Here is a 17,605-nt window from a genome sequence, read left to right as displayed (position 1 = left end):
TCGGGCCCCTTGTTGGCAACTTCCATCATGTCGCGATGCCCTCCACAAACACTAGGGAGTGTCATCCGATTACCGACAGCCCATCGAGAGGAGCTTTTGAAGCATGGTTCTCACTGCATCTTTGCCTGTTTTTACTTGCTACGGAGCCACTGCATGGCCCGAGCGGAAGCTTTCGGCGTCACAAGTAATCAATGCCTTGGCCCGAATGTCCGATCCAGCTTCAAGGCCCACCAGGCTGCGTGAGCCATGGGTCAGCGGCAATCTATAAGAGAGAAACATGATGTCCGTCATTCTTTGACAGCAGCTCGTTGACACGGGAATTATTGGTTTCTACACAATGGATGTTGACCACCTCAACACCACCGGCATGCCGCCTGAGCTGCCACAGTCATGGCCTTCCAGCACCCCTCAGTCACGAGACATGCTGCTCAAGTTCATCGCAGGATGGGCGGCATGGCAATACGCTGTGACCCTTTTGCTCGGTATTGTTGTCTATGACCAAGGTACTATGCAGCACAGATCACCAGGATGACCCATACTAACATCAGAACCACCAGTCATGTACATCAAGCGAAAAGGGTCGATCGCAGGCCCTCGGCTCAAAATTCCTCTCATGGGTCCCTTTATTCAAGCTCTTCATCCCAAATTCGAATCATACCTTGTTCAATGGGCCAGCGGACCTCTGAGTTGTGTTTCTGTCTTCCACAAGTGCGTACTACCATCCACTAGACTGCCCTGTTAAGACATGTCCCGTCACTGATGCTGACATGTGTCTCTCTAGGTTCGTCGTTCTCGCCTCCGACAGAGATATCGCCCACAAGGTCTTCAAGACCCCCTCACATGCTGAGCCCTGCATCGTGCCCATTGCCAAGGATATTCTCGGCCACAAAGCCTGGGTCTTCCTTCAAGGCACGACCCACGCCGAGTACCGCCGTGGCCTGAAGCCTCTCTTCACGAACCAAGCCATCTCGACGTATCTCCCCGTCCAGGACCGAGTTCTTGACGTCTACTTTTCCAAGTTCATCTCCATGACAGAAGCGAACAGCGGACGCCCCGCCCCTTTCATGGGCCTGTTCCGCGAGATCAACTGCGCACTATCGTGCCGCACCTTCTTTGGCGACTACATCTCCGAGGACGCCGTCAAGAAGATTGCCGACGACTTTTATCTCGTCACGGAAGCCCTTGAGCTCGTGAATGTTCCTCTGTCCATGTATGTCCCTTTTACCAAGACGTGGCTGGGTAAGCGCACCGCCGACGCCGTGCACGTCGAGTTTGCAAAATGTGCCGCCGCATGTAAAGCGAACATGGCCACGGGCGCGGCGCCGACCTGTATCGTCGACCAGTGGGTTCTGCACATGATGGAGTCGGAAAGGTACCGCGAAAAGGTTGCTGCCGGAGACACCGATGCCGAGAAGCCGAAGAATATGATCCGCGAGTTTACCAACGAGGAGATCAGCGAGACGCTCTTCACGTTCCTATTTGCGTCGCAGGACGCCTCGAGCAGTGCCACTACCTGGCTGTTCCAGGTTCTCGCGCAGAGGCCCGATGTTCTCGACCGACTGCGCGAGGAGAACCTCAACGTCCGGGGCGGCGATCGCACAAAGTCGTTCAACCTGTCCATGTGGGAGTCGATGACTTACACGCACGCCGTCATCAAGGAGCTTCTGCGCCACAGGCCGCCCGTCATCTTTGTGCCCTACCTCGCTACGAAGAACTTTCCCGTTACACCGAGTTATACCGTGCCCAAGGGGTCGATGATTGTGCCGTCGTGCTACCCGGCCCTGCACGACCCGAATGTCTATCCCCATCCGGACGTGTTTGATCCCGATCGGTGGATCACGGGCGACGCCGAGTCCAAGACGAAGAACTGGCTCGTCTTTGGGGCCGGGCCGCATGACTGTCTTGCCAGGCGGTATGTGCCGCTGTCGATGGCGGGCATGATTGGCAAGGCGGCGCTGGAGCTCGACTGGAAACACCATGCTACAGATCGGTCCGAGGAGATCCGCGTGTTTGCGACGCTGTTTCCCATGGTGAGTTCTGTTCATTTCGCCTCAACTGCAATTGTCGTTCGTATTTGCTAATTTGCAACATAGGACGAGTGCCCGTTGACATTCACGAGACGCCCGTAAAGCACTTATGCTACTCTGTTGGACAGGCATGTACGACTACCGAATGACCTTCATACATGTGTAGCAAAATAGAAGTTGAACCGAACCACTTTATTCCAATTAAACTAGTCATAATCATTACCCGGCTCTTTCGTCCGGTAGTCTATCTATGGTATCGCCAGTGTCGTCATCTAAAGTCTAGATTTTGTCTCATGCCCTCAAGATCACCCTCCATCAAATAATAGCGTCCAGCCCCAACACGGCGTACCGCGTGGCATACAGACACCTGCCGCTGTCGCAGTTGGCATGGAATACCATCTGCCCGCCGTTTATAACGCTCGTCGCACCGCCAGGACTTACGAGCCCATAGTCCCCAGTCTGCAGCAACGGCCTCAACGACCTGATGTACGGGCCCTCGACCCTGCGACTGACGGCGTAATTAATATTATACTTATCCGAAGCGTAGCACCAACTGCTGAAGAAGAGCACATAGGTGCCATCCTCGAGCCTCACGATGTCCGGCGCCTCGACGAGCGGACCATCGGCCTCCGTGCGGTCGAGGATCTGCACGGGGTTGCCAATCTTGGTGAACCCATCCGGCCCAACCTCCTGCAGCATGATGGGCGTCGACACGACGGGGTCCACCGAGTTGCCGCAGTCGCCGCCGTTGCCGTCGTGGTTGCCGTCGACCTTGTACACGACGTACCTCCGCCCCGTGCCGGCGTCGTGGAAGCCCGCCGGGTCGATGGCGCCGCCCTGGTCGAGGTGGCAGGCCCAGGGCTCGAGCATCGGCCGGTACGGCCCCGTCATGCTGTCCGCCAGCGCGACGCCGACGCAGTGTCTGCCGTCGGCGTCGGGCAGCTCGCCCGAGAAGTAGAGGATGTAGCTGTCGTTGCCCGTGCGCCGGACGTCGGGCGCCCACGTGTTGCGCCCGCTCGTCCAGCTGTGGTCGGGCATGGCGTCGCCGTCGAGGTACGTCCACGGGCCGAGCGGGTCCGGCGCCACGGCGGCCTGGACGTTGCGGCCGCCCGAGTTTGTGGCGAAGGAGTACCACAGACCGTCGTCATCCTGGAGAATGCAGGGGTCTGGGAAATCCGTCTCGAGCTTGACGTCGCCCGTGCCGGTGGTTTCGTAGGCGTAAAGCGGCTGCATGGGAATCTGAGTCTCAATGGGGGATGCCGCCGTGAGGGGGAGGATGGCCGCGAAGGCGGTGGCCGCCAGGAGGCCTTGTGCCCGTGATGGTATCATGATACAGTTGAAACTTTGGATGAACTAATCGACGACTTGAACTCTAGATAGGCGAGATCTGCGGCGCATACATCTCGGGGGACAGCTACATTCAGCTGGGCCGTCTCACGCCTTTGTATTCCCCCCTTGCCTAATGCAGGCACAGAGCGTTTACACACACTCTCTCCCCCCCCTCCCCTTTTTTTGCTCAGCCGCCGAGGGCTGGACTGACGCAAGTCTGCATCCCTAGCTTCTGCTCCCGATCGGCCGCGCAAAGCATGACAGTCACGGCGAGGTCATCCAGTCCCGCATCATGCTCCACGCGCCGCCCGCGGGTTGGGGGTTGTAAAAAGGGGGTCTGTGAAGGGATGTCATCGAAAAGAAAAACCTCCGAGCTATCCTTCCGCGGCGGACCAACTTACCAACCACCAACCACCCCGGGCAATACCTCAGCCCTTTTATCGGCACTGCGGACGGCCTAGGACGAATCATCACGTTTCGCCATGGCGCGTCCCGACCGGGAACTTCCTGGTGCGACACGGGAAAAAAGGGGGCAACTGCCAACTACCTTGACAACTGGATGTGCATCAGACGAACGAACAACACATACTGAACACGTCTCCATGACGTGGGAAACTGTGGGCTTCATCTGCATCTGAGATCCTTGAAGAAAACCACATTTTGTGGTACCAGCGGTAAGGAAAACAAGATGATGAGCGTTGAAGCAGGTCTGAGCGGGCGTTAGGGCGTCGATTGTTAGGCTCGGCTCACCAAAGTGTTCGGTCATCACTGGGTAGATGGGCGCGAGAGAGATCTCGATGAGACCCTGAGGCTGAATGCTCCCTGGGGATGGGAATGGAGATGGGGTGGATGAGATCTGCGGTCGGCATCTGAGACCAGACGGAAGCCAAGGACCGCATGAACGTCATTGCTCCGCCCACTAGCTAACGTCAAGCGGTCGGGTCGTGGTCTGTCCTTTCGCATTGGGCATCTGGAATTGCATGTTTCGCAGTGCTCTGGGCCCGACGTTAGAGGTGCCTCTACCTCGCGGCGCATGCTCCAGCACATGCAGCAATGCGCCTGCAAAGATAGGGGCGGCACGCGGCTGCAAGCAACGCTTCGACACGCGCCTGAGCGAGCATTCACCGTCATGATCACGGGTCTTGCTAACCAAACACTGCATTGTTCTCATATCGCCATCTACTCCGATCCAGACAACAAAGACAATGTTCACAAATTCATCCAAACGCCTAATGCCCAAGCCATTTTAGTGGTACAACGGCCTTGCCACCCAACGGCCGATGCAACGGGGAAAGTGGTATCGCGCCAAACCGCCGTGTCCATCAACGTGTCGGCTCAGAGAGACTCGACTTAGTCGCTCTCCTCGTCGCTGTCGCCCTTGGACTTCTTCGCCGCCTTGGCCGCCTTCTTCTCCGCCTTCCTGCGCTTGCGCTCGGCCTTCTCCTCAGCCGTCTCGCCCTCGTGCTTCTTGCGCTTCTTCGAGTCCTTGTCCTCGGCATCCGAGGCAGCGGCGGGCGTCTCGGCGGAGGTCATCTCCGTGTCGACGGCAGCGGGCTTGGCGGGAGTGGCGGGCGCGTCGGCCTGGGCACCGCCGCTGAAGTCCTTGTACTCGGAGACCCACTTGGCGGGCGTCGCCTCGTTCGGCCTGCCGTACTTGTCGAGCTTGCCGTCGGCCTTCATCTTCTTCTTCTCCGAAGCCTGGGGACCCAAGCCCCACTTGCGGGGGTACAGGTCACGCTCCATGATGCAGCGCTTGATCTTGGCAACGACGCCGTGGTCTATGCAGGTCAGTAGATAGACTTAAATAGTGCCATGGTGTTCGACATACCGCAGGTCGACATCTCGACGGTCGACATCTGGGCGATACCCAGAGCGATGGCCTCGCCCTTGGTGGTCATCATGACAACCTCGTCGTGGACCTCAATCTCGGACTCTGCGTGGCATTAGTAGTGATCCCAATGTTCAACGGCGGCCAGACATACCGTAACGAAGGAGACCGGGAAGCATAAGCTTGGCACCGTAGCAGACGGCGTTGACAGCGCTGTCCTTGACGACGACGCGCTTGTAGCTGGTGAGGAGAGTCTCGAGGGGAGAAATGACCCTGCGAAGGTAAGACTCGTCACGGGTGTTGTCCATGGTCCACTGGGCGTCGAGGACGTCGTGGAGGGTAACGAGACCCTTGTTCTCGTCCATGGCACCGGAGCGCACACGACGAAGCTCCTGCATGTGGGCGCCAACACCGAGAAGGAGACCCTGCGATTCTCGTTAGCTTATCTTTCGGGTGCGATACCTTGACCAAAACATACCAGATGGACGCAGAGGGTACGGATGTAGGTACCGGCCTCGCAAGAGACCCAGAAGACACCGAGGTGGCGGTCGTTGTCGAACTCGATGACCTTGGACTCGTGGATGGTACGGATACGGAGCTGACGCTTGACGGCCGAGATCAGGGGAGGACGCTGGAACAGAGCACCAGTGAGGGCTGTAAAGCGTTAGCCTGATAACTGAACAAGCATTGACGATGCATGCTTACTCTCGAGAGCACGAGCGAACTGGACCTGGCCACCGGGGAGCTTGTCGTGCAGGCGGATGACGCAGACATACTCCTTACCGGCACCCTGCTGGCTCTTCACGAGCCTGGTGGCACGGTCGATACTAGGCTTGTTAGCGATAGGATCTGGGTGACGCGAAGCATTGAACCTACCAGACGATCAGGCAGCCCGTGACCTTGGGGTCAAGAGTACCACTGTGACCAGTCTTCTCGACACTGTGAACTATTAGCTACAATCCAACGAAAATGGGAATGCGCTGGTAAAATCGTGGGTTCCTCCGTGGCCGCTGCTGTGGCGTCGTCGCAAGCAAGGCCGTGGACACTTGGAGCATCATTCGGACAGGCATGGGCGTGTGCATTCAAGCGTGTCGTGACATCGCTTTTGCACTTTCGGGCCACAATTCTGTTGCCGCAATGATTGCCCTGTTCCACGCCTCCTAGCAGCAGGAACCACATTGGAACCCTCGAATGTATTGCCGTTTCGCGTCGTCAGGGAGAGAAGGCGTACCGGAGCATGCGCTTGAGCCAAGCGACGACCTCGTGGGAGCTGGGCTGTAGAGCTGTCAGACCAATTGTTCCCCTAACACATGACAATCGTCTCTGGGAAAGGGCGAACGCACGTTGGAGGGCTTGTCCAGGTTGATGACACCACTGGAGATGTACGACTTGATGTCACGCTTCAGCGGGCTGCATCCGGCGGGGATGGGCGTGAAGTGACCGGTGCGAACGAGGACTGCAGGCTACTCGTCAGCAAACGATGCAACTCGATCGTGTCTCTCGAGGAGGAGAAAACTTGCGCTTGTCATAGTTCTTGAGCAGCAGAGGCCAGCTGCTGGTGTCGAGCTGAGGAGTGGCGGCCTGGGGCTTGATGGAGTACTCCTCCTCCTCGCCGTGCTTCACGATCTCCATGGTCATGTTTCGGGCCTCGGTCGTGCCTTCTTTCTTCGCGACTTCCTATCTGCAACGGGCAATTGACCTCGTGGGGGCGAGTGTCTGGTCGAGCAGTGGGTGGTCGGGTGTCGCGACTGGTTCTTGCTGGTTGAGCTTTGTCGGGTGTTCCTCTGGGCTGGCGGGTCGAAGCTTCCAATTTTTTTTCTTCGACTTTGCTGTGGGGGTAGCTGCGACCGGCACAGGCGCTTCTGATTGGATGGTGGATTTCACCAGCCACAGCGATGGCGCTGTCAGCCACATTTGACGCTTCGGTCGCCTTATCAGGGATCTTATCAGCCGCTTGCTCTTTTCCTCCGCCTGATCCTGCTCCGCCGCAGAGATCGTGGTCATGAAGATGCCAGAAGGCCTAGATACTTAGAATTCTACCCTATTACTTGTAATAAATGAGTTTTTATCTACTTCGCTACTTGGAATGTGATTGACGTCCGTCTAGACTTCTCTGACTTCACCCTATGTTGAAGCAGCAAGAGAGAGTCCATGGCAGCGACAATATGACATCAAGAACCCAATTGACTCTGACGCCGCTGATTGAATTGGTCTGTTTGGATGTCCATCCGCTTTACGGCGCAATATTCTACGAGCGCTATCATCATGTTGGCGCTTCTTGTATTCTAGCTTCGCGGATAGGTATGCAAACCGTGCAGGCCATCATACATCAATCGTGGTGGCCAAAGAGTAGACCGTCTAACAGGCCTTGGACAAGGCAATATGTTCAACAATACTGCAAAGCCACGCACACCAAAGACACATATATTGAAAATGACCATTCATCCTCATCATCTCGATTTGAAATGTACAACACTACACATATACCTTACGGCAGGTACCACGACAGGTCGGCCTCCGAGACAAACCCTCCACTACGAAGAGGGGACTCAATACGCCAATTGTGCACACCTAGAGCCCAACTGCAGAGTTTCAAGGTGGTGGTCAGACAACCAAATCGCCATTTACGCGCCGATGGCATGCAAGTATTCATTTCCACTCGAGGCGGTGGTCTCCCACAAACTGTCATTCAGATGGTTCCTCGTCTGAGAATCTATCAGGCGCATCGTCGCCGGCGGCGAATCCAAGGGTTCTTTCCCGTGGCCCAGCAAGCGTACTTTTGACTCTTCACGCCACTATCACATGCATCGAACCGCCAGTCAAAATATCGGCACTTGAATTTGCCGCCCTTTCGATGATAGCTCTCTGGGCTGGGATGTCATTCACAACTTGATTCTCAATTGATCGGCGATATCGATCTCACTTGCCTCACTCATGGGCTTTTAGATTGTATAAGGATTTCAAATCGACATTAATAAAATTCACGGTCTACAACCCGTGGTTTCCCGTATTCGACCGTTCGATGAGCAAGTGGTATAAGACTCCAGACTCCCTCTCCCCTCTCACCCAACCATTAAAGTTGTACACGACCGGCATTACCACACATAAGCTTTCCTCGGGTCGTCCTGCGGGGAGTCGTGGTAATCAGCCGGGTTATACTGAGCATAGACCGGTCTCTCCGGCTGGTGGATCGGCTGTACGTCCAACGCGGGTGCCAGATGCTGCCCGTAGTTTCCATCAACCTCTCGTAGCTCATAAGATTCCTCCCCGACAGCCTTGCCTTTCGTATCCTGCTGCCAGACGGGCGAAGGCTCTGGCCCGCCAAGAGCAATTCCGACCTCCTGCGGCGCTGTCCTCATCTGAGGTTTGTCGGCGGGCCACGGCATGTTGCGCCCGTCTACTGCCGTGTCTGGACTGTTGTACTGTGACGAGTACGGCGAGAAGTATCTCGTCTGGAACTTCTCGGTGCTCACGCTCTGAGGCGAGTTGTCCCAGTCCCGGAGCGGCTTCTGGCTTTGTGGCGTGTCGTCCCAGCCTCGAAAGGGGTGCTGGCTCGATGGGCTTTCAAAGTATTCGCCCCGGGTGGTGTTGATGGGTGTAGGCCACGCAGCCATGGCTTTCTTGACCTTCTCATCGTAAGACTTGAGGAACGTCCGGCGTTTCCTGCGGCCATTGCAGATGATGCAGAATCCGACGGCGACCAGAATGAGGAGCAGCGCTCCAAACGCAATGCCCACTCGGGCATCGAGGCTCAGAGGCCCCGGGTAGTAATTGGGAATGTTGGTGGCGATCGGTGTCGGATCGGTAATATTGACAGCAGACGTTATGAATGGTGGGCTGTCAATGGAGACACGCGTTCCATTGATGGGCATTTGCTCGCATCCGGCCTGCAATACTGTCATGACTGAGGCATGTTAGCTTTGTCCCTGCCGGAGACCTTTTACGAGACTTACAATTGGCGAAAAAGTGGTTGCTGCCAGCACGGAGACATGATGCGCATCGAGGCAGCTGATCGTGAATCCAGGTAGAGCAGTACCCGTACGCCGTGCCGTTAGGCTCAAGCTCATTGTATGTAACTGCACGTTGCAATGGCTCGCAGGCAGTGCTAGTCTTGGGTCAGCATTGGCAGAGGCGGAGAGCATGACTGCGAAGGGACATACCTGGTCAAGCAGGGGCTTGATCCGACATCTTCGTTTTCTGGGTAGCCGAAAAGGCAGTATGATACGGCATACCGAAGGTTGTCTAGGAGCAACGGTCAGATCAGGGATTCCAAGCTGCCTAAAATCCAACTGTAAACTCACAAAGAGCCCATTGCGTATCGGTCTCGTCCCCGTCAATATAGCCACTGGTGAGCTGACAGGTTGTGCACCGTTCAAAGACACCGCCTTCGGCACTTGTGTCGTAGTCCTCCTCCTTGCACACCAGCTCATCTGAGCTGGTAGAGCCGAGAACGTTGCCACAGAGAGTCTGGCAAGGTGACCCGTCCACGGCCTTGAGAGCAGACGCACGGCTTAGCCAAAGCCCAAGCCAAAAGGCGCTGATAGCAAAGCGCATGCTGGAGGTTTTGCGTCAGTCGACTACTGTGGATAAGAGATCCTGTCCGTGATTCGAATTGAGGAAATATTCCAGTCGAAGTGCCAGGCGCTCGTCTTCGTCTCACATGCCGACGGGGAACGCGATGGTATGTCCGCGAACGGAACTTTCTGGTGAGTGTGCGAAGCAATGGGACGGACGACAAAGCTGGCGAGGAACGTTCACGATCTTGAGCTGGAACTTGCGGCGGAAGCACGAGTGGCAGTTCTCATATGTGCGACATGAAGTGAGAAGCGGGGATCGCTACGATCACGCCGTGGAGGTGTGACAGGGTGACGAGAAGCGCTGTGATCGCTGCAGGTTGGGAGGAAAGCCGCATGGCGTTGCAGCGTGTTGGTGCACAGGGTGGGCAGCTCATCACACAGTCCTGGTTGCTTCTTGGTACCATAGCCCGCCAGCCGCCCGTTCGGCGAGTGAGGCCCTGCCCAGCCAGAGCTTGTCTGCCCGCCCATCAGCGGCCCACTAGCCCTCAGCTGTGCTCTGTGCTTTCGCCTGCCGTTGCCGGTTGTGTACTCAACCGAAGATGGCAGAGAGGCGAAGAGGAGGAGGCGAGGGGTTGGGGGTGACCAGTGGTGATTGGGCGATGGGTATCTTCGATGGCCCCCCGAGCTCTGATCCTTGACTCGGGGGCCATGTTGCCGCCGTGGTTGATCGTGCTGTATCCACATGAGCAAACAAGCCGCCAATGATAACAAGAAACCCGTTCACCTGCGCGTGCTACATGCAAGGGCTCTGCTCCCGTTCACACACGACTGGCAAATAGGATCGCGAGAAACGTCCCCGACTTAATGATTCGCTTGTCGACTGCCTGGCACTTGAACAAGTGGCGGGCAATTTGAACATGATGATCACAGGGAATGTGACTTTGGCCGGTTGTCCAGGCCGCACATCACACACACCGTCCACTAGCATTGCTCTTCACCCCATCTTCAATTCCCCTTCGCTGTCCGAATCGGGTGGTGACCCCTACCAGTTACTGGCCCCTTCACGGAACTTGCCTGAAGTGTGGAAAACGTGTTGGTCTATCGACTCTTGACGATTCAATCGTGTAGCTTGCCCTGGCTACCGCCGAGGTGCCGCTTCACTTTTCACTGGAACGATGCAGCCTGCCGCACCTCTCATCCTGAACCTGGGGGCGGGTCGTGCGCCTCGATATCATGAGTATTGACCAATCCGTGATCACCTTGTGCTTGACTGTCATCCACGATTTAGTTATCTTGGTGAGGGCAAGGAGGTGGGAGCAAGAGGCTGGCATAGGGGTTTGCCAGCTTTGGACAGGCTTCTTTGAAGATCTCGACGCCGCTTCTGTATCGTTGTTGGATTATTCACTAGCCTAGTACATACATGTCCTCGTGAGCGAACAACTGCCATGCTGGCCAAGACCTCTAACTCCGCTATGCTGAACAGGGATGAGGAACGGATATCAATCGTTGGGGTGATCAGGTCATAAGTGAAGGAGAAAACAAAACCAAAGTGGACGACACGTCATAACGCCAGTCAACAAGCCCACTGCTCCTCCCGAGCAGCAGTTTGTCAAACACCGAGTTCGACATGTCTTTTGACTACCCTTGCCTACCGTAAACTCCTTGTATGTGTGTCATGTCTCCTTCTGTGTTCTAGACGGCCACGCCGTTGGGGGCTGTGGCCATCCTCAAAATATCCCGTTCTACAGCGTCAGGGGAAACCCCCTTGGATTCTGAACTTGGATGTCGTATGGCTTCGTCCTCGAATGATGCTTCTGCATCGTTGACGAACACCTCTGCTTTCGGTGTTCGAGTCTCAAAAGATGGAGTCGACGGCGAGCGGCCAGGAGTTGAAACTGTGTCAACAGTCTCGGCTAGTGAACCAGAGTCACTACAGGCAACACCGTCCGGCGTGATTTGAGAACCCTGACTCGCGGTTCGCTCAATATCACTTGTACGGGGCAGAGGCGAATGCCCTGCGACGGTGGCTTCGGAACCGGGGGACGAGTCCTGTCCGACGGCAGCATCTGTGGCAGAACCAGGGCTGATTGACACTTGTGCACCGTGGACAGGGCAGTTGGGGCAAACAACAGATTCGACAGCTTCAAAGTCTTGCATGGCGGCGGCCGGAGGGCTGCCGGATCCGCTCGACGACCCAGATGCCCGCCGCTCGTATTCTTGTTGCAGCTCTGAGCGCGCTCGATCGAGGGAGAAAGCTTGGTCATCAGAAGATGAGGCAACGGGGGAAAAGGCAACACCTCTGGACGCAGACCGAGGCTGTGGGCGCATCTTTGTCCTGTCCATGGCAGTCGGCGTCCTGGATCGTTCACGCACCCTCGAGAAATGTGGTTCCCTTTCCTCGGATGTCGATGCAGATCTGGAACGATGATCCATGCGGGACATCGGCCTCGGTGAGTTTTGCACTCCTGGGCGCGCAAGACTGGACTGAGGGCGAGCCATCTCAGTGCCAAAAATGCTGGGGCTTGCCCCAATCAAGATGGATGCAGCGGCTTCGGTGGGACGGCTTCGGCTACAATTGCGTGACTTGGGCGAGCTGGGCCTGTCGGGAATGGGAGACTGCGTCTCTTCATTACGGAACCGATTGGCCGATTCTGCTCGCTGCGATATGCCATCCAAATGCTGCGATACGGCCGCTGCCATATCGCGGTGAGCCAGGCTTGAATTCGAACGTTCATGATTTCTGTTGCGGCTGGCATTTCGTGACTTTGGGGATGAAGGACGCGAAGGGTGGTTGTTTTGTCCGTTGAGGTCATCCGTTGCAGTTGTAGGACCCTGACTCATCGGAGGAGATCTGCTAGAGCTCCTTTCTCGTGATTTGAGCCTATTCGAGTAGCGCTCATCTTTCCTGGATGTGCGCGTAGTACTGCTCGACCGCATCGTGTTCGAGCTGTGCGTCCGCTTGACCGGTTCAGGTTGCGGTGTTGGAGCATTAAAGGCTTTGGGGGTCCTCCTTCCCACAGGGGACGGCGCAAACGGTGGCCAATCGTTAGGATCAACCGGAGTGTGTAATGCAGCGTCAATAGGGGTTCGAATCGAAGAGGACGAGGGCCGCCAGAGATAGCGACTGGCTATCGGCGACATGTCGTCAAAGGGAGTGATGGGACTGAACGAATCCTCTGTGTGGGTAATTGTAACCTCGCCCCCGTAAATCTGCATGTCCGGGATTGGTCTGGGGTAGCCGCTTAGGGGTAGACCACTGTCGGGATAGGGAGTGCTTTCTGCTGGGGGCCTCTCATTCGATCTGATCGATTGGTTTGAGCGAATAGACTGAACCGACTGGACCGACCGAACTGAATGTGTTGACTGCGTACTCATAGGTTGCGGGCTATTGGCTTCCGCCCAACTGCCAAATGGCGGCGACTGCGGAATGATTAATTTAGGCCGAACAGCCTGTGGAGTGGGACTCGGTGCAGTCGGTGTTGGTATGTCATGGGAACCAGTGGATTTGGCTGATGTTGCTGATGTGGCCGAGACTGGCTCTCGGCGTTGGGGGTACTGAGGGATTTGAATCTGCGGGCTCGGTCTCGTGCGTTTCGAAGATGTCGCCGTCGTGTTGTTCATGGCACTACCGATGGCGGCTTGTGAAGTGGGAGGGTTGGTTGACGATAATGGCTCCTTCGAATCCTCGCCCTTTGGCGAAGACTGCGCCTCTCGAGAGTTTGATGGCGGTTTTTGTCCCGGCGCTGGCGATTGCGACATCTTCTGTAGTTCGCCTTGTGCCGGTTCTGAACTGTCGGCATCCGGGCGGTACAGGAGCTTGGCGTACGGAGGATTGTCGGTGTCGACCACGAGAAGCTCCTTTTCTCCTCGACCAAGCAGGCCATAGACCTTGACCTCGCCATCATGAATCCCAACAACTGCACTCGTCCCGGCGTAAACAGCTTCGTCTTCAGTGCCTGTACGGTTGCAGAACACAACAATGATCTCCTCATCATTCTCAGCCCTGATGAGGGGCTCCAAGCGGGTGACCCAGTAGGTCAAGGTCTCCATGTCAGGCTCGTTAGGCATACGACTGAACATCCTGCTATCCTCGCGTGTCATCCAGGCCATAGAGACAATGACGAAGTTGGAGGAGTACTCGAGGACGTGAAAGGCAAACTCGAAGGCGTGCCAAGGTGCTTGAAACTTATGGGGGCTAAAAGAGGGTTAATTCAGTAAAAAGATGTCGGGAGTAGAAGAAACTCACTTCAGGTCCATACCTGCAAACAAGGAGTGTCAGTCGACTGTCTTCACCAGCAGATGTCCACGCACGAGATACTCACAGATGCCCATCGACGTGTGGCCAAGGCCCGGGATGTATCCTTCGAAAAACCCAGTATCACCTTCCAGCGCCCATGTCTCATCGGTGTAATACAGGAAACTTTTCCTATAATTTGCAACCGTCTCGCCGTCTCCATTGACAATGATTGCAGAGTTGTAATACTCAGGGCCGGTTGGCCATTTGGGTGAAGGGTCAACTTTCTCCGGGTACCCAGCAGCGACAATACAGTTGTACTTCAGTGCAGTGGTGCGAGCCCATAATGCCGTGATTCCGGAGCCGGATGGTTCGAGATATGGTGCGATATGTTCTAAGGACTTGAAGTTGTAGCCTGGAGGGAATTGTTAGTCACGCCATGATGCACATGTGCTGCTCGCGCGACCACGGTCAAAGTCGCCTTGTTGGACTCTGGTGCTCCATGTTGTTGCCGGGCGCATTGGGAATTTCTTCCTCCCGAACCAGTCCACGTACCTGAAAAGGCCATTTCAGGCAGGACCAGAAGATCGAGTTCCTCGGGATTCGCTCTGCTCAGGACAGCATCGGCGCGGTTGAGGTTATTGTCGACATCGCCGACCTGCGGCGCGAACTGAACACAACCGATCCTCATCGTGAAACTCGACCAAACTCATGGACTGACTGACACAAGATGTTGCGACACGAGTCTCTCTGTAAGGAAATGACGAAAGACAGGGAACGGTCGCGCGCAACAGTCTTGGTGCGAAAAAGATAAACCACAACAACAAACGTCAGCACAAGATCACGATACTATTTCGAGGTGTGTTCAAGATGGGCAAGAGGCGATATATGGGGGTAGGGTCAGAGAGAGAAGGGGAGTAGACCAAAATGGCACGTTGGGGGGGCGGGGAACTGGCAAGCAACGGGTGTGGGCGGAAGTCCATGAGGCTGAGGGGCCGTGGTCGCGGCCAACGAGAAGTCGACACTAACCGCCCATCTCACCTATCTGGCCCCGGACCACATCCCACGATCAGCCTGTCCATGCCCCCCGGTCAAGTGTGACGCCTGACGCGAGGCATGGCCACTCACGAGTTGCTTGTCATGCGGGATGGCGCCAACAACTGGAGACGATGTGCGGGCATTTGGCTTAGGGTGCAGCTCCCTGAAGCCAATATGCCTACCACTCGTCTAGCGCTTCGCGTCACTGCCGCCCGCCAATGTCGTCGCTAACACTCGGACGCAGACCGCTTCGCCGTGCTGTGATATCCGTCGTACAACGCAACGGCCGTTGGAGGTAGTGTGAGCCCCTTTCCGCACCCAACAGATGCAGCCAGCTCGAGTGGCCTCACTTTCAGGAGCAGAAGTTACCAGCCAACATCAGACATGCCGTCAAGCTAAGAAAAAGCACCAACGATTCGCTTACTACTAGTAGCTGCTGCTAGATGGTACTTTCGTGAATCGTCACATTGGAGAGCTGGCGGCATTGTTAGGGATAGTTCCTAGGTAAGGTCAGGTAGGTAGGTAGGTAGGCAGGGAGAGGGGGAGAGAGCAGATGACCTCGGAAGGAAGCCCTGGGCGGTCTCATTTGCAGCCCTGGTTCCCTCCTGTCTCCAGCGCAATTCCCAAGCCTTTGGGTGAAAGTGGATCCACGCCGAAGGAGCGCAGGTTCCAACGTATTCATTGGCTGGTCCAGTACTGGCCTGTGAGCTCATTGGCCTCTATCACGCGTGATGGCAAGGGTCTCTCTCTCATCCAATTGCTGACATGCACCCACCTACCTTAGGCGCCCTTTATCAACGTGCTGCACGTTGTTGCTTCCAAGAGGGAGCCTTCTAGGCACTAATGAGGAAGACTCGAGTACATGTAGGCAGGTAGCACTTGTTTACCATTGCTGTGCGGGGAGTCGGACATGATGCTTGAGCTGCTATGCCGCCCAGTTGCTGGCGTCTCGAGCACCCGCATGGCGGATGAGCGCCCCTCGGCGAGATGCCCAGCACACCTCGACATCGTCCTGAGCTCTACCATTCTCCCCACTAGCGTGAAGCGGCAACCAGAATCAGCGCCTCAGCACGTGCTCCGTCCTCCCTGTCTGATCAGCGATGTCACCAGATGTCCTGCACACTGGTTGGTGCCTCTAACAACTTCTTCCGCGCCGAAAAAGTCGGTGAACTACCAGGAAGGGACAAGCAGTGCTCTATCGAGGAAGTGAAGTTTCATGTGCCAGGCACTTAGCAAATCCTTTCTTCACCCTCGCCTAGGAACACTCAGCCAGTATTGGAGCCTTAGACACGCCCCTGGGATCAGTACTTCTCTGTTTTCTCCGGCCCCCTGTCACCAAGCCTGGTATTGTCATTGATGTACCTGAACCCGAAGAAGGCGCGCCTATCCCGTTTCTCACTGCATCAACGTCAGTCATGTGACGACACGAGCATCATCAGAACCCTGATTACTCACTTGGTCAAGGTCATGGTGGCCACATCCTCCTCCGCCTCAGTATTGTAGCCCCACGAGACGCCCCAGTTGCTCCCCTCGCACGGCTTATCAAAAAAGCTTATCTTGCCTGGGTCCTGCCCCTTCTTGCCGCTATGTGACACGACACACAGGACAGAGTCAAAGTCGGGATGCTCAATGGTGAAGATGAGGGCCATGCCAGGCTTTTCCTCAGACTGCATGACATCTGCGTTGTGTGAGTGGCCACGTCTGCGTTCTCAGTGGCTGTTTATTGCTTTTCACGTACAGCGATACACATCCCCAAGCGACCATTCGGACGCGTACTCCAAGCTGTCCTCGCTGCTGCGAGGCACAGAACGCACCAGATCAGGTGGGTTCTGGAAGATTTGGTCGTTGTCGTCGCTGCCCATCGCGGATCCCGGCATGAACCTGGTGATGTCCAGCCACGTGGTCCCGTTCTGAGCCAGGGCACGCCACGACGGTTTGCCTTTGGCATCCCAGGCGATGATCGTCGTGGTAGCGTCTTGGTCGCCCCAGAGGCGAACAATCTCTGCATTGTCCGCCTCGTGACATGGCATCGTCGGAACATCAACCTCGGCGCCCTTTGTGTTCTCTAACGCCTGTCTCTCCGGCGGTCCCTCGATGCTGAAATCGCAGAACAACGGACGAGTGCCATCCGTGGACGTCATGAGTTGCTCCCAGTTACAGCGGTTCTCTGCGGCGGAGCATACTCGGCGGCTCAGGAGAATGATGCTGAGCCCGGGCTTGGCTTGTGTCTGGTAGCCAGGTGGCAGTATATGGGCGAAGCCACGACAGACGAAGCTGAACAGACACCAAACGGCAGCGAGCATCGTGATCCTCAGTACACAGCAAGAGAGCAACGGCAAGGAAGTGATGGGCAAGTGTCGGAGCGATGACCGTCTACAGAGGTCTGAACATTGTCTATATACTCACGGAGAACACTCAAATCGCAATGCTGAATCCTAGAGCGAGAGGCAAGCGGTGTTACGCAAGCATAGCTGCTTCCCACTGGGCTAACAATATGAATGCAAGCTTCCACGACGCCGTCGTCAGCAACGGGAAGCTTCTGTCCAACAAGAGACAGGCCACAATTCACATGCTCGCACAACAGCAACATGGCTCGTTTGTATGCTATGTTTCGGCTGCATCAGTGCCCTCA

General features: G+C 56.0%; 6 protein-coding genes across 6 annotated transcripts; 1 reads left to right on the top strand and 5 right to left on the bottom strand.

Moving 5' to 3' along the window:
• Positions 1-337: 337 nt before the first annotated feature.
• Positions 338-2,129, top strand: D7B24_007867 (uncharacterized protein; the record flags this gene model as incomplete). The annotated part of the gene is made up of 4 exons (XM_028641970.1): positions 338-503; positions 558-708; positions 782-2,030; positions 2,094-2,129. The coding sequence occupies 4 exons, from the start codon at positions 338-340 to the stop codon at positions 2,127-2,129; spliced, it is 1,602 nt and encodes a 533-aa protein (XP_028494131.1).
• A 213-nt stretch (positions 2,130-2,342) lies between these two features.
• On the bottom strand, positions 2,343-3,356 carry D7B24_007866 (uncharacterized protein; the record flags this gene model as incomplete). The annotated part of the gene is made up of 1 exon (XM_028641969.1): positions 2,343-3,356. One exon carries the CDS (start codon positions 3,354-3,356, stop codon positions 2,343-2,345), a length of 1,014 nt encoding a protein of 337 aa, XP_028494130.1.
• Positions 3,357-4,706: 1,350 nt separating this feature from the next.
• Positions 4,707-6,822, bottom strand: CBF5 (centromere/microtubule-binding protein cbf5; the record flags this gene model as incomplete). The annotated part of the gene is made up of 9 exons (XM_028641968.1): positions 4,707-5,134; positions 5,185-5,289; positions 5,339-5,609; positions 5,663-5,838; positions 5,890-6,011; positions 6,061-6,123; positions 6,416-6,459; positions 6,528-6,594; positions 6,701-6,822. The coding sequence occupies 9 exons, from the start codon at positions 6,820-6,822 to the stop codon at positions 4,707-4,709; spliced, it is 1,398 nt and encodes a 465-aa protein (XP_028494129.1).
• Positions 6,823-8,279: 1,457 nt separating this feature from the next.
• On the bottom strand, positions 8,280-9,738 carry D7B24_007864 (uncharacterized protein; the record flags this gene model as incomplete). The annotated part of the gene is made up of 4 exons (XM_028641967.1): positions 8,280-9,088; positions 9,138-9,289; positions 9,345-9,426; positions 9,486-9,738. The coding sequence occupies 4 exons, from the start codon at positions 9,736-9,738 to the stop codon at positions 8,280-8,282; spliced, it is 1,296 nt and encodes a 431-aa protein (XP_028494128.1).
• A 1,655-nt stretch (positions 9,739-11,393) lies between these two features.
• Positions 11,394-14,626, bottom strand: NTA1 (Carbon-nitrogen hydrolase; the record flags this gene model as incomplete). Its single annotated transcript, XM_028641966.1, has 5 exons — positions 11,394-11,956; positions 13,073-13,896; positions 13,948-13,960; positions 14,024-14,350; positions 14,491-14,626. The coding sequence occupies 5 exons, from the start codon at positions 14,624-14,626 to the stop codon at positions 11,394-11,396; spliced, it is 1,863 nt and encodes a 620-aa protein (XP_028494127.1).
• Positions 14,627-16,274: 1,648 nt separating this feature from the next.
• On the bottom strand, positions 16,275-17,276 carry D7B24_007862 (uncharacterized protein; the record flags this gene model as incomplete). Its single annotated transcript, XM_028641965.1, has 3 exons — positions 16,275-16,371; positions 16,429-16,651; positions 16,712-17,276. 3 exons carry the CDS (start codon positions 17,274-17,276, stop codon positions 16,275-16,277), a joined length of 885 nt encoding a protein of 294 aa, XP_028494126.1.
• Positions 17,277-17,605: the final 329 nt, after the last annotated feature.

Source organism: Verticillium nonalfalfae (genome assembly GCF_003724135.2).
Source record: "Verticillium nonalfalfae strain VnAa140/NRRL 66861 chromosome Unknown scaffold_66, whole genome shotgun sequence".
Lineage (NCBI taxonomy): Eukaryota > Fungi > Ascomycota > Sordariomycetes > Glomerellales > Plectosphaerellaceae > Verticillium > Verticillium nonalfalfae.
The sequence above is the reverse complement of the archived record's forward strand: the minus strand, read 5'-3'. Positions and strand labels throughout refer to the sequence as shown.